Below are 15,898 nucleotides of genomic sequence, written 5' to 3'. Positions count from 1 at the left end.
ACCAGTCCCAAGTGGTCCACTGAGAAACAGCAACTTGAGTTATTTCCACCTCAGACATTTCCCATGGATGGTTCTTTGATGGGGACATACTTTTTTACCCAACATAACGTCTCAATAATCCCTTATCCCCTGGTTGAAGTATGAAGTTATTTTAATGGATGATCGTTTACTTTTCAACTTCACAATTGAAAACTTGGTCAACTGAAACTCAATCTGGGTTTCTATGTCAGAAGCTAATCTTGCTTCTATGTTGCCAGGAATGTACTGGCTAAGGCCCCTTGCTTGACCATGGTGATATTTTGGAGATGCAAACTCACCCCAATGCTTGCATTGGCTTGATACTGTGCACCACATAACTTGAAGGTTTGTCCCAGGCTGCAAAGCTCTCACTCACTATTGTAACCAACATGCAAGAGTTCTGTGGCCCCCATTGGCCATGCCACTTACTCACTGGTGCATATATATATTTATATACACATATGTATTACTTTATAGTTTGATGGCAAAAGTTACAAGGTGACGGACTGCATAATGGACATGGAAAAAATTGTATACATGTTATGAACGAAACGCTCTGGGCAAAAACAATGCAAATACGTAAAACATTTGACAACTTAACGAAACAGGCCTTGCACCACAAAACAACACCCTTTTCTATCAAAATAACACGTATTTAAATGCATTGCCTTACATAGAAAACAATGTCCAGCTCAAACCAACATGGAGGAAATCGCTTACCAGTACAGAAACAATAGAAGCTCAGAGTGACAACAAGTAGGACTGAATCCAGAAGCCAACAGACAAACAGCATCTCAGTATACCTTCTGTTGCCCCTCTGCTGCCTTTGGTCCTGGAGTCTGGACCGGTGGACACTAAGGCAGAAGCCTTCACAGCTGTGTTGGGACGCAGGGTTAACCTTAATGACTTATAGAAGCCTTAGGTAAACCATGGAACAAAAGGAAAGCTGAGCTGTTTAGAAACACTGTAGTCTCTCCATACCTCCATCTCCAGCAGATTCATCTCTGGTTTCTGATTCAGTGTTAGTCCTCACAGGGGCTGTGCTCGCTACCGTCACATCTTTCAGCAATGATGGAAAACAAATGACACACACAGAACCGTCAGGACCACATGACAAGTGTCACAAACAAGACCAAAGCGTGGGCAGCTGATAGCCACCAAAATGAGCAGGGACTTTCTTATCAAACTATAACACAGCGGAACTTCAAATCCAAAACCACAAGTACGGCCAGACCAATCAGAAGACAATGTGAGCATCGAATTCAAGCAAAGGAAAACACAAGCAAATAGACTTCACCATATGGAAACACAAAATATTGAATGATTTCTACTACTAGATTATTCAAACCTCTTAATTTTATGAGCTCATAAATCCTAACCCTAACCATATACATGCCGTACCCGACAACAAGGACGATAAAGCAGACGAATACACCAACGCTGAATAGCACGGAAACAAGAGAGGCTCACAGAGACACAAAGTATTTGGTAGTTGACAGACTGTATAAGGGACGTTGAAAACATAGTGGACAAAATTAAAATCAGCCTGCCCCTACGACAAAAACAATTACGTCCAATGACATGGTATCAAAGCAACACTCTGGGCAAAAACAAAGCAAATGCGTAAAACACTTGACCTCAAAACGAATAAAACCTTACACCACAGAACTATACCCTTTTCTTGCAAAATAACACGTATTTAAATGCATTGCCTGACATATAAAACACTGTCCAGCTCAAACCAACGTGGAGGACAACGCTCACCAGTACAGAAACTATAGAAGCTCACAGTGACAAAAAGTAGGACTGAATCAATAAGCCAACGGACAAACAGCATCTCAGTATACCTTCTGTTGCCCCTCTGCTGCCTTGGGTCCTGGAGTCTGGACCGGTGGACACTAAGGCAGAAGCCTTCACAGCTGTGTTGGGACGCAGGGTTAACCGTAATGACTTATAGAAGCCTTAGGTAAAACATGGAAAAAAAGGAAAGCTGAGCTATTTAGAAACACTGTAGTCTCTCCATACCTCCATCTCCAGCAGATTCATCTCTGGTTTCTGATTCAGTGTTAGTCCTCACAGGGGCTGTGCTCGCTACCGTCACATCTTTCAGCAATGATGGAAAACAAATGTCACACACAGAACCGTCAGGACCACATGACAAGTGTCACAAACAAGACAAAAGCGTGGGCAGCTGATAGCCACCAAAATGAGCAGGGACTTTCTTATCAAACTATAACACAGCGGAACTTCAAATCCAAAACCACAAGTTCGGCCAGACCAATCAGAAGACAATGTTGAGCATAGAATTCAAGCAAAGGACAACACAAGCAAATAGACTCCACCATATGGAAACACAATATATTTAATGATTTCTACTACTAGATTATTCAAACCTCACAATTTTATTAGCTTGTAAATCCTAACCCTAACCATATACATGCCGTACCGGACAACAAGGACGATAAAGCAGACGAATACACCAACGCTGAATAGCACAGAAACAAGAGAGGCTCACACTAGGCAGAAGCCTTCACAGCTGTGGTGGAAGGCAGGGTTAAACTTAATGACTTTCAGGAGCGGGAGGTAGAACATGGAACAAAAAGAAAGCTAAACTATTAAGAAACAACAGAGTCTCTCCATACCTCCAGCTCCAGCAGATTCATCTCTGTTTTTTGCCTCAGTGTTACTCTTCACAGGGGCTGTGCTCGCTACCATCACATCTTTCAACATTACAAGAAAACAAACGTGACACACAGAAATGTCCGGACCACATGACAAGTGTCACAGACAAGACCAAAGCGTGGACAGCCGTGACCTCCTACATGAGCAGAGACTATCTTATCTAACTATAACACAGTGGAACTTCAAATCAAAAACCACAAGTTCGGCCAGACCGATCAGAAGACACAATGCTGAGCATCGAATTCAAGCAAGGGACAACACAAGCAAATACACCAGAAGGAAACACAAAATATTGAATCATTTCAACTGCTTGATTATTCAAACCACACAATTTCATGAAGCTTGAAACCCTGACCCTAACCATGTACATGCTGTACCAGGCAACAAGGACGATGAAGCAGACGAATACACCAACGTTAATAGCACGGAAACAAGAAAGGCTCACAGAGACATAAAGTACGAAGGACACGTGACATCTCAGTATACCTTCTGCTGCCCCTCTGCTGCCCTGAGTCCTGGAGTCCTGATTGGTGGAAACTACAGCAGAAGCCTTCACAGCTGTGTTGGAGCACAGTGTTAACCGTATCGTTAAGTAGAGGAAGGTAAAACATTTATGGAACAAATACGCTCAAATTAATGTTAAAACCACTCGAGTGTCTCCATACCTCCAGCCCCAGATGATCCATCTGTCGTTTGTGTTTCAGTGTAAGTCTTCACAGTGGTTGTGCTCCCTAACGCTACTTTTTTCAAAATGACATGGAAACGAATGTCACTCATACATACATTCAGGACCACATAACTAGTCTCACAAAACAAGACCAAAGCGTGTGCAGCAGAAAGCTACCAAATGAGCAAAGCTTTTCTCATCAAACTATAACAGACGAAGATATATACCTTACTAGCACACCATACCACATAAAAATACCACAAGTACTGCCAAGGACACTAAGGACAGCCAAGGACACTAACGACAGCTGACGACACTAAAGACGGCTAAGGACGCCAAAGATGGCTAAGGACACTAAGGCAAATACACATCAGCAGATCATGCCAACATTTTAAAATAATGAATCAGTTAGCATCTGGTCAATAGTCTTTGCTTGAGTTGTTTAACACTGATAAATACCAAAACACTTGAGCCTACAGAAAGAATACAACCAGAAAAACGCAGACAGATCTTACAGCTGTAACTACGTACAAACTCTTTCAGATTTGGATTCTAGCTAATGGACCTCATAAAATAACATGATATGTAAAACACATAGCCAAAAAGCTGCACTCAAATATGTAACACCGTTGACACATAACTGCTGTACGAGACGACAATGACAGCTGAGGCAGACGAATACGTCCGTGCATGGAAACAAGCTCACAGTGACCACAAAAAGGACGAAAGCAAGAAGCCTGTGGACAAACGGCATCTCAGTATACCTTCTGCTGCCCCTCTGCTGCCCTGAGTCCTGGAGTCCTGATTGGTGGAAACCACAGCAGAAACCTTCACAGCTGTGTTGGAGCACAGTGTTAACCGTATCGTTAAATAGAGGAAGGTAAAACATTTGTGGAACAAAGAAGCTCAAATTAATGTTAAAACCACTCGAATGTCTCCATACCTCCAGCCCCAGATGATCCATCTGTCGTTTGTGTTTCAGAGTAAGTCTTCACAGTGGTTGTGCTCCCTAACGTCACATCTTTCAACATTACATGGAAACGAATGTCACACACACCGAAAATACAATCAGGACCAGACAGCAAGTGTGACAAAACAGGGCAAAGCGTGTACAGCAGAAAGCCAACAAAATGAGCAAAAATGTTCCCATCAAACTATAACAGACAAAGAAGTACACCTTACTAGCACACCATAAGACATACAAATACCACAAGTAATGCCAAGGAAACTAAAGACAGCCAAGGACACTAAAGACAGCTCAGGACACTAAAGACAGCTCAGGACAATAAAGACAGCTCAGGCAATAAAGACAAAGCGACACACACCAGCAGATTACATCAACATTAAAATAACGAATCAGTAAGCATCTGCTCAATAGTCTTTGCTTGAGTAATTGTGAGTTATAAATTCCTATTGAACACTGATAAATACCCAAAGCCGTGAGCCAACAGAGAGCAGCCAACGAGAACCACACATTGTCGTAGCTTACCAACACTTTCCGAGATGGACTCTACTATATGGAGCCTCTGAGACTCCATGGTAAAGATCTCTTCAGTAGTTGAAAGTTGAACAACTGTAGAATTAAATGGAAGATCAGAACTCCTAATATGGTACTCATGTATCATTGCAACAGCCTTGTTGCGAGGGCAAGCGAATGCATGGTTAACGTCTCAACTCTATACCTTGGACTGTCTCGTTTACTTCCTGCCGCCTGAACTGTTCTTTGGAGACTAATGAGGTAGCAGCAGACCCCACAGCTGCAATACAAATATGATGTCAGAGAATGGGAGAGAAAAAAAAATTAAGGATCCCTTCATGGATGAGGTCCAACCGGAGTTCATACCTCCTTCTCCTTCCACCTTGGTCACATGAAGTGTCTGCTTGTGGACTGCTGCAGGAGTCAAAGGCTTAGTGTTTATTACAATATGCACAATTCAGGAGCTTGAAAAACTCTATACCACTACGAGTCAGCTGTAAAGTTTTGCTGAAAAGAATTTCGAGGAGTTAAAATGAGAACAAAAGGTGCAAAAAGTAAAGCAGCCGAAAAATGCATGACTGAAGTCACACCCCTTAACCATCATGTAAGCCCCATACACCCCAGCCTTCACACCACATGTGAAACTGAAGCAACATGAACACCGTCTAAACACTAATGCCAAGGCAGCCCTCCCAAAAGTATGTTCAGCGGCAAGCCAATTGAGACACCAAATGATGCGTGTCGACCATATGGGGGAAAAAGCCATCAACGCCAAACAAAAGCAAACAGCGTTCAAGACATAAGCACTGCATCATAGAATGACCTTAATAATCTTCAATTTCCATAGACTATTTCAGTGAGGCGCCTTGCGCGTGCGGTGCAATATAAAAAATAGCATACGGGAATCACTCAGACAGAAGCACTACATGGCCATGGCAGGGGTGCTAAAATGCCCAACGTAACATTGCGAATGAAAAGCTACCGCCATGCTAGAGAGGACATCAGTTTTAACTGTGGCAGAAGAACCTTTTGCAGCAGAAAAACAAATAAGGACAACATTGAAGAGCTGAATCAACAGGAAGAAGAAAGCCGGTGGTATCGCTGTAAAACAAACCACCGCGTCTACCATTTAATACCTTCTTGTCTTTGTTGGGAAGCCTCAATCTTGGCCTCTGCTTTCATAGCAGATGCCACTGAGAGTTGTGATAAAGGCTTTGCAGCTGTGGTTGATGAATTCAAAATGTTAGATTATTATCCAACACATCTTTCATCTATCGGTGTATATAAATTACATATAACCATAGATTGTAGACTATGTACACACATTGCACCTTTTAACAAAAGCAGTACCCAAAAGGTACACATGCACAGACATGCACGCACACAAAAAGACACACACGATAAACCAAAAACACATTTAGACAATGGAACAAATGAAAGAAAAGGATGCTTTAAATTAGTTGCTTAGAAATGCTTTAAAAAAATAATAATAATAATTAGAGGAAAACATAAAAAAATATTAATCTAGTAAGAGATTGAAATTCTCCTGACCAGAAACATATTATGCAAAAAAAATTGTTCCTACCCTTGATGTTGATGCTAGCGGAGGTCTTCTGCTCTCCACACACACAGCTGTAGTCTCCACTGTCTTCTGTAGCCACGTTGCTGATCAGCAGTTCGTTCACTGAGGCCTTCTGCTTCATCTGGTACTTTTCTCCAGACGTGAGGACCCTCGCTCCCTTCCTCCATTCCACAGGAACCCCCGCTTTAGAGAGCTCACAGTGCAGAGTCACGCTGCTTTCCTCTTCAGCCTCTTGGCTTTCCAACTTCTTGGTGAAGACCGCTGGTTTGGCTGAGGATGATGAGGCAGGTGTTGGTTAGAAATTTATAAACAATGTAAAATACAGATCTATAGTCCATCACAAGCTGGTATGTACCTTAATAGGACATGTGGAGATTGAATCAGAAACTGATCCAAAAGTATATAAAACAATGAAACATGCAAAACACAAACCAGTACAGTGGAGATAAACAACAAAGATGAAATGTGGTCATGAAAAGCATAATTAAGAATACATTTGAAGCACACATTGGAAATGCAAATGACATGAAACAGTTTAAATGAATGAGCTAGTGATGGTTTTACAATATCAAAGAAAATACATATAAAACAAATGAAATGAAATACATGAACACTGTACAAACCGACATCATGGCACAGATTTTCATCCCGATGTGATTTGAAACAGGACAAACTAGTGAATATCAGAAATTTCTTTCGATCCAAAACCAAATGAAGGAATTATAAACTGCATCACCACTGAAGAACCCTTGAAGCCTTCCTCCTACCCTTGATGTTGATGCTAGCGGAGGTCTTCTGCTCTCCACACACACAGCTGTAGTCTCCACTGTCTTCTGGAGCCACGTTGCTGATCAGCAGTTCGTTCACTGAGGCCTTCTGCTTCATCTGGTACTTTTCTCCAGACGTGAGGACCTTCGCTCCCTTCCTCCATTCAACAGGAACTCCCGCTTTGGAGAGCTCACAGTGCAGGGTAACGCTGCTTTCCTCTTCAGCCTCTTGGCTTTCCAACTTCTGGGTGAAGACCGCTGGTTTGGCTGCAGAATCAATGGTTGTTTAGTCACTGTTAGTAAATGTAACAGCATTCAACGTGCCTCTTGGACCGAAATCCAACATGGAAACACATCACACATTGATACATCTTTGAACTTGTCATGCTTTGCCATCAGAAAGGACATAAACATTTTAAATCGCACCAGTCAGTTACAGAGGACACATCAGGTGAACAACACTAAATTAATTGCACAATCTTTGACCAGAATGCAGTCAAGATGTGACAGAGGTAGCTAGCACTTCTTATACTTGAACATCAATTCATAACCCCTCACAAATGTATAAAAGATCACTTTGCTGTCTTTTAAAATAGCATTCATTACAAAGACCATTCCCACTGAAGAACCCTTGAAGCCTTCCTCCTACCCTTGATGTTGAGGCTAGCGGAGGTCTTCTGCTCTCCACACACACAGCTGTAGTCTCCACTGTCTTCTGGAGCCACGTTGCTGATCAGCAGTTCGTTCACTGAGGCCTTCTGCTTCATCTGGTACTTTTCTCCAGACGTGAGGACCTTCGCTCCCTTCCTCCATTCAACAGGAACCCCCGCTTTAGAGAGCTCACAGTGCAGAGTAACGCTGCTTTCCTCTTCAGCCTCTTGGCTTTCCAACTTCTGGGTGAAGACCGCTGGTTTGGCTGAGGAATCATTGGTTATTTAGTAACTGTTAGGAAATCTAACATCATCAAAAATGGACAAACTTCTAAAAACAAAAATGCTTCTCAAACCTCTCAAATCAAATACAAATTAAACTCTACCAGCTGACGACAGTTGAGGCATTAAAGAAAGAAAGAAATTGGAATTTAAATAAATCAAAAACTCTGCAAATTCTCGGGAGACAGATTTTTGTTTCAGGAAGATTTAAGTTTCTAATCTTGGCTTTTTGTCAAGGTGACAAACAATCTTGATGATCCTAAATTGTGTAATCAAACTTTGGCTCCAATCAAAACTAAAAGAGCAAATCTTCATCTGCATCTCCACTGAAGAACCCTTGAAGCCTTCCTCCTACCCTTGATGTTGACGCTAGCGGAGGTCTTCTGCTCTCCACACACACAGCTGTAGTCTCCACTGTCTTCTGGAGCCACGGTGCTGATCAGCAGTTCGTTCACTGAGGCCTTCTGCTTCATCTGGTACTTTTCTCCAGACGTGAGGACCTTCGCTCCCTTCCTCCATTCAACAGGAACCCCCGCTTTAGAGAGCTCACAGTGCAGGGTAACGCTGCTTTCCTCTTCAGCCTCTTGGCTTTCCAACTTCTGGGTGAAGACCGCTGGTTTGGCTGAGGAATCATTGGTTATTTAGTAACTGTTAGTAAATCTAACATCATCAAAAATGGACAAACTTCTAAAAACAAAAATGCTTCTCAAACCTCTCAAATCAAATACAAATTAAACTCTACCAGCTGACGACAGTTGAGGCATTAAAGAAAGAAAGAAATTGGAATTTAAATAAATCAAAAACTCTGCAAATTCTCGGGAGACAGATTTTTGTTTCAGGAAGATTTAAGTTTCTAATCTTGGCTTTTTGTCAATGGGACAAACAATCTTGATGATCCTAAATTGTGTAATTAAACGTTGGCTCCAATCAAACTAAAAGAGCAAATCTTCATCTGCATCTCCACTGAAGAACCCTTGAAGCCTTCCTCCTACCCTTGATGTTGAGGCTAGCGGAGGTCTTCTGCTCTCCACACACACAGCTGTAGTCTCCACTGTCTTCTGGAGCCACGGTGCTGATCAGCAGTTCGTTCACTGAGGCCTTCTGCTTCATCTGGTACTTTTCTCCAGACGTGAGGACCTTCGCTCCCTTCCTCCATTCCACAAGAACCCCCGCTTTGGAGAGCTCACAGTGCAGGGTAACGCTGCTTTCCTCTTCAGCCTCTTGGCTTTCCAACTTCTGGGTGAAGACCACTGGTTTGGCTGAGGAATCATTGGTTATTTAGTAACTGTTAGTAAATCTAACATCATCAAAAATGGACAAACTCCTCAAAACAAAAATGTTTCTCAAACCTCTCAAATCAAATACAAATTAAACTCTACCAGCTGACGACAGTTGAGGCATTAAAGAAAGAAAGAAATTGGAATTTAAATAAATCAAAAACTCAAATTCTCGGGAGACAAATATTTGTTTCTGGAAGATTTAAGTTTCTAATCTTGGCTTTTTGTCAATGTGACAAACAATCTTGATGATCCTAAACTGCGGAATTAAACTTTGGCTCCAATCAAAACTAAAAGAGCAAATCTTCATCTGCATCTCCACTGAAGAACCCTTGAAGCCTTCCTCCTACCCTTGATGTTGATGCTAGCGGAGGTCTTCTGCTCTCCACACACACAGCTGTAGTCTCCACTGTCTTCTGGAGCCACGGTGCTGATCAGCAGTTCGTTCACTGAGGCCTTCTGCTTCATCTGGTACTTTTCTCCAGACGTGAGGACCTTCGCTCCCTTCCTCCATTCCACAGGAACCCCCACTTTAGAGAGCTCACAGTGCAGAGTAACGCTGCTTTCCTCTTCAGCCTCTTGGCTTTCCAACTTCTGGGTGAAGACCGCTGGTAATGCTGCATAATCAATGTTTACAATAAGGTGTTATGTTTTGTTGAGTTAATGTAATGGACATATTATTTACCATCATATAAATCCTCTGAAGGAGGACATTATTCACTTATTGGAATTTATGTCTGAATTAAAATGTAAACTATTGAATGAAATACAAACAACTCAACCTATAAGAAATTAATAATCATAACAGTAAAGTTTTGACAAACATCCATACCCTCGACTCTGAGAGTTGCAGATGTAGTTTGGGTTCCACACACACAGAAATATTCTCCACTGTCTTCCTCCTTCAACTGGGTCATTTTCAGCTCACAGGAGGTGCTTCTTTGCCTCATCTCATACTTTATTCCAGCCTGGAGAATTTCAGAACCTTTCTTCCACAGAACCTCAGCCCCAGGCTTTGATAAGTCACATCCCAGGGTAACACTCTCCCCTTCTTTGGCACGCTGGTTCTTCAGCTGCTCTTTAAAAATGGCAGGCAGGGCTGGGGGTAAATAAAGATGTTAACTATCCATTCACTGGAACAGGAAGGCGGTCATGATGTGCTTGGATGAACGGGACAAGATGATCATGAGGAATGGATGATGAAGGTGATTTCACAAGATGCAGTCTTTCGGCGAGACTTTTTCTTGAATCATATACAAGATTCCAGCAGTAGGGCTGATCAAACAAGAAAGCTGTTCATTTAATGCAGTTTAGGTCACACACACCAGTGCACTGAATCAAGTGCGTAATCCAACTCAAAAAACATGATATATCACCAACATTCTTTGGTCAGGAAGCAATCAATGCCTCCAAGACTTTACAACATGAAACATGAGGTCTTTGGGACATCCACACAGTGGTGTACAATGCAGTATTTCTTCATAATCTTCTACCGTGCAAGCAAAAAGGACATATTGGAGGAAAAGGGATGCCCAACCATAACCATATAAATACACAACAATGCAAAACCTTCCAAAACAGTATGAGGTAACATTAACACAAGATACAGTACAGCTGCAATGGCACTTAAATAGCAGATCAATAGCAGACAAGACCACAATCAGCTTTCCTCACTGTTCGAGCAGAATAAATGAACTCAACGCAATCACAAGCTACATACTCTGCATCAACATCACAATGTCAAGCAAATGCAAAAGAAGAACGCCACAATAGTAAATGCAGCCAGGTTGTGTGCAAGGTCTCACGTTCTGAATAAACGCTCATGTCACCCATTGAGGACACCGAAACCTGCAGTAGAAACCAAAGCAGAGCTCATGCTCTCGTTCCTACCTTTGACGGATACCTTTGACGTGCTCTTGGCAGTTACCACGTCACAGGTGTAGGTCTCACTGTCTGTTTCCTCCAGCTGTCTGATGGTGAGGGTCAGGACTCCCTGCTTCTGGGACATGTCATAGCGGGCTCCAGACCGGAGCTCTGTGCTGCCCTTGTACCAGGTCACCTTAGTGGGGCTCTGTTCGGTCTCACACTGTAGGGTGATTGTGCCCTCCTCTTCAGCGGCACAGTCCTTCAGGGCTCTGGTGAACGCATGGACTGGTTCTGTGGAACGATTGGAACAAACACGTTGAGGAATCATTGGTTATTTAGTAACTGTTAGTAAATCTAACATCATCCAAAATGGACAAACTTCTAAAAACATAAATGCTTCTCAAAGCTCTCAAATCAAATACAAATTAAACTCTACCAGCTGACGACAGTTGAAGCATTAAAGAAAGAAAGAACTTGGAATTTGAATAAATCAAAAACTCTGCAAACTCTCTGAAGACAAATTTTTGTTTCTGGAAGATTTAAGTTTCTAATCTTGGCTTTTTGTGACAAACAATCTTGATGATCCTAAATTGTGGAATTAGACTTTGGCTCCAATCAAAACTAAAGGAGCAAATCTTCATCTGCATCTCCACTGAAGAGCCCTTGAAGCCTTCCTCCTACCCTTGATGTTGATGCTAGCGGAGGTCTTCTGCTCTCCACACACACAGCTGTAGTCTCCACTGTCTTCTGGAGCCACGGTGCTGATCAGCAGCACCGTGTTTGTTCCACTTTGGGTCATTACCAGAGTTCCACCATTGTACCAGATGAATCCCCTCAGTGTTACCTTTTATCTCCAGCCGGGCCTTGGTAGTGGCTCCTCCAACCACCTCACAGCTGTACTCCCCAGAGTCCTGGGCAGCAACCCCGTGGATGGTCATCTTCCTGACCTTCTCCTCTTGAAGGAGTTCGTACTTCTGACTCTTCCTGATGCCCTTGCCGTCTTTGGCCCAGTTCACAACAGCCTTAACCTGTGTGACCTCACAGGTGAACACGGCGTCTTCCCCTGCACTGACGCTAACATTCTGGAGCTCCTTGGACAAAGACTGAGCTTTACCTGCAATACATAATAATAACATTGTTATAGCTGGATTAATCAGAATTTATAATGTCGTGGCTGTAGTAAAAATCATACTGTGTTATTTTGTTTCCAGGGCTTACCTTCGACTGCTAAGGTCGTTTTGGAGCTCAGCTCTATAATGCTGAAGATCACTTCTCCAGCATCAGCAAGGGCGACCTCCTTGACGGTCATCATGTACTTGCGTCCTTTACTAGAGACTCTGAAGCGTCCTCCGTCGGTGACTGTGGTTCCGTTCAGGGTCCAGGAGCAAGCGTCTGGGGTCTCCCGGGACAGGATGCATTCGAAGCTGCAGGACTCTCCCTCGGTGACCTCTGCCGACTTCAGATACTTGGTGATACCGATGGCTATTTCTGAACGCAGAGCAGAGGACAGGGTTCATCATGAAATAAAATGAGCCCGCATTTATCCAAAGGGAAATTTCAATGCCAGCCACGCAAGGTAAAGATTGTGTTCAGACAGAAAAAGAAGAGGGGGGTACTAAAGTGATACTTGAATAGGGATATATAGATTACATTCAAATTGACATATACATTCTAGGCATTTAGCAGACGCTTTGATCCAAAGCGACTTACATTTGTCAGAAGAAAGAAAAACAATATACCTCTGTCGGAACAGCCAGGAATTTCATAGAAACAAATGCCGAGCAATAAACGCTAGCTTAACCAGTTCCACGTATACAACAAATATAGCAAGGATAAGATGCTATACTAAGTAATAAGTTTCAGTGCAAGGACTTACAACATACAATAAGTATGTATAGTAAAGGTACAAATACTGTCAACAATTACAACTAGTAAAACAAATCTCCACCATCTCACCATTCACACAACTCACCTCTCACAGTGACCTTTGACTTGGACACCTCCGTGCCCAGGTCGCAGCTGTACTCCCCTGCGTCCTCCTTGGTGACGTCCTTGATGATGAGGCCCAGGGCCTTGCCGGTGTGGAGGAGCTCGTACTTGGGGCCGGCCTTCAGCACGGCGCCGTCCTTCCTCCACGTGGGAGACACCCTGGGTTTGCAGGCCTCACACGCCAGGGTGATCATGCCCTTCTCCTCTCCGACCACGTCATCCAGCGACTTGAGGAACACGGCCCGTTTCTCTGTAAGGTATTGGTGTTCGATTTAGAAATAAATTTTATTTTTTCTGATACATTAGCAGACGCTTTTATCCAAAGCGACTTACAATAAGGACATTGGTCCGAAGAAGAGAGACAACAATATATTGCCGTCGGTACAGCAAGGATGTTTATAGAAAATGCCAAGCACTAATTATTGCTTGGTTAACCCATCACCCGCATACAAGAAACATAGATAGGATAAGATAAGTGAAAGTAAAATCTGCACTAGTTCACTTCCTCACTGCAGCTATTTACTCCGTTCAAAACATTTCGGAATCAAAAGATTAGTTAGAAACTAGAGACTAGTTTCTTTAAAGGAATGAAACGTGTCCATCCGCGTGTTAATTCATATCGGGGACTTTTCTATAACAAATTAAATATTATATATTATATCCCACTTTATTCTGGTCTGCCTTTGTCCCCCAACCAATGTAAAATCTCAACATGACAAAGGTTAATAACAGGAGAAGATAGCTAGTACAGGTTCAAGCACAGAGTCTCTGCTACATGTTTCTCCCCCAGTTCCTGAATAACTTCAACCCACGATCGACCGTGCGGCTCTCACCTTTGACCTTCAGCGTGGCGGATTCCGTGACCGTCCGGACTTTGACGCGGATGGTTCCCCCGTCCTGGGGGGCCAGGTTCTTGAGGGTGAGCTTGTGCGCCTTCGCCTCGTGGGTGATGGTGTTGACCTCGTTGGTGCACAGCGGCTTGTCGTTCAGCAGCCACTGCAGCTCCTCGTCCGCGTAGTTCACCTCGCAGGTGAAGGCGGCGTCGCAGTCCTCGTCCACCTCGGTGTCGGCCAGGTGCTTGGTGATCTGGATGTCTCGCGCTGGAGCGTCAATAGAGACGGGACGATTGTTGTTGTTGTGTTTATCATCTACTCACAATTTCAGTTTTTATGCTTTAAGATAGAGTGAGATAGACAGGAAGGTCATGTTTTTTAAAGTGGTAATGAACCTAAAAATGTTTTTTTTATTATTTTTATGTACAATGTTGTCAATGTTTCTAAAATAAGAACTTCATTTAGAGGAAACAGGTGTCAAATCTAGTTTTGGAACGTTCTACACTGAACTCAAGACGAAGAGACTGTGATGAGAGTGTGGATGTGTGGATATTAGTCTGGGCAGCGATTGATTTCGACGGCAATGTGAGAGAAAGGTTTAGGGTTCTCTGACACTTGGACTATAACTTCAGGGTGTGTGGCGCATTACAAAATACGGCATTGCTTGATATAGCGCTCATATAATAATTATAATAATAATAATAATGGATTGAATTTATATAGCGCTTTTCTAGACACTCAGGGGACCTCACTAACCACCACCAGTGTGTAGCACCCACTTGGGTGATGCACGGCAGCCAATATGCGCCAGAACGCTCACCATACACCAGCTTGAGGTGGAGAGTGAGGGAATATACAACGACTACATTTGCATAAAAAAAAATATCACAGAAATTGTGTGGGTCGTAACCATGGGGATAACACATCCCCCTCCTTCCTAGAACTCGTGGCCCAAAAGATAAATATAAAAAATCGGTGTGTTCGATTTCGAGCTGAAACAAGTGGTTTCCTACACTTCAATATCTCATTTTATTTGTACTGTATCACTGGATTCATACCTTCCACGATGAGAGAGCCTTTGGTCTTGGCAGGTCCCGACTGACAGCAGTATTCACCGCTGTCCTCGCAGGTCAGGTTCTGAACGATCAGCTGAGCCTTTGAGGCATCTAGCCTGATGCTGAACTTGTCAGAATTGGCCAGTAACGTTTCCCCTTTAAACCAGTTCACCTCTTTGGGCACGGCGGAGAACTTGCAGCTCAGCACAGCTGAGCCCTTTTCCTTCACTTTCACCTCGCTGATTGGTTCTGCCACCTCCAGGGGGCGCTCTATAAAGGAACATTAACAACGTTTGAGTCAACTAAACCCTAGCTTATGCACACTGACAATCGCTTGATCATGTTTCAAGTGCAGCTTCCCCCTTGTTTTACCTTTGACAGTGAGTTGGGCGTGGGATTTGCTCTTGCCAGCGGTGAACTGCACGGGGCCAGTCATGGAGGCTTTGGTCTTCTTAAAGGTGAGACGATGCAAAGTGCCTTCTTTCTCCATCTCAACGTCATTGCTCTCCTGCAACGCCGCTCCGTTCAGCGTCCAGATGGCAGGCTTCACCAGCTCCATGCTGATCTCCACCTCGAAGACGGCAGCGAAGGGCTCGGTCACTTCTACTGCACTCAGCTCCCGAACGATGCTGATGGCCTGCTCTGTGAGGCCCAGGAGGAGAGACAGAGCATCGAGCTGTGAAGGTTCTGTACAGCTCATTGATGAAAAACAACAACAACATGCTTTGAAATTCAATAAAGGTTTAATTGCAA

At 43.3% G+C, this 15,898-nt stretch overlaps 1 protein-coding gene across 1 annotated transcript in view; it reads right to left on the bottom strand.

Annotated features, from left to right (window-relative positions):
• Positions 1–15,898, bottom strand: part of obscnb (obscurin, cytoskeletal calmodulin and titin-interacting RhoGEF b) — a 67,292-nt gene that overhangs the window by 32,962 nt on the left and 18,432 nt on the right. The window contains exons 27-52 of the mRNA XM_056595930.1: positions 15,518–15,787; positions 15,149–15,415; positions 14,091–14,357; positions 13,241–13,507; positions 12,487–12,756; positions 12,113–12,382; positions 11,293–11,559; positions 10,235–10,501; positions 9,753–10,019; positions 9,118–9,384; positions 8,481–8,747; positions 7,843–8,109; positions 7,194–7,460; positions 6,430–6,696; positions 5,981–6,064; positions 5,211–5,258; positions 5,050–5,124; positions 4,857–4,940; positions 4,311–4,388; positions 4,132–4,203; positions 3,366–3,440; positions 3,187–3,258; positions 2,661–2,738; positions 1,866–1,937; positions 1,000–1,077; positions 822–893 (exon numbers count right to left, since the gene is read on the bottom strand). Coding sequence (XP_056451905.1) covers positions 822–893; positions 1,000–1,077; positions 1,866–1,937; positions 2,661–2,738; positions 3,187–3,258; positions 3,366–3,440; positions 4,132–4,203; positions 4,311–4,388; positions 4,857–4,940; positions 5,050–5,124; positions 5,211–5,258; positions 5,981–6,064; positions 6,430–6,696; positions 7,194–7,460; positions 7,843–8,109; positions 8,481–8,747; positions 9,118–9,384; positions 9,753–10,019; positions 10,235–10,501; positions 11,293–11,559; positions 12,113–12,382; positions 12,487–12,756; positions 13,241–13,507; positions 14,091–14,357; positions 15,149–15,415; positions 15,518–15,787 — 4,635 coding nt within the window. The remainder of the gene's footprint in view (positions 1–821; positions 894–999; positions 1,078–1,865; positions 1,938–2,660; positions 2,739–3,186; positions 3,259–3,365; positions 3,441–4,131; positions 4,204–4,310; positions 4,389–4,856; positions 4,941–5,049; positions 5,125–5,210; positions 5,259–5,980; positions 6,065–6,429; positions 6,697–7,193; positions 7,461–7,842; positions 8,110–8,480; positions 8,748–9,117; positions 9,385–9,752; positions 10,020–10,234; positions 10,502–11,292; positions 11,560–12,112; positions 12,383–12,486; positions 12,757–13,240; positions 13,508–14,090; positions 14,358–15,148; positions 15,416–15,517; positions 15,788–15,898) is intronic.

This window comes from Gadus chalcogrammus, chromosome 8, assembly GCF_026213295.1.
Source record: "Gadus chalcogrammus isolate NIFS_2021 chromosome 8, NIFS_Gcha_1.0, whole genome shotgun sequence".
In the NCBI taxonomy this organism is placed as follows: Eukaryota; Metazoa; Chordata; class Actinopteri; order Gadiformes; family Gadidae; genus Gadus; species Gadus chalcogrammus.
Note: the sequence above shows the minus strand (reverse complement) of the source record. Positions and strands in the feature narration are given on the sequence as shown.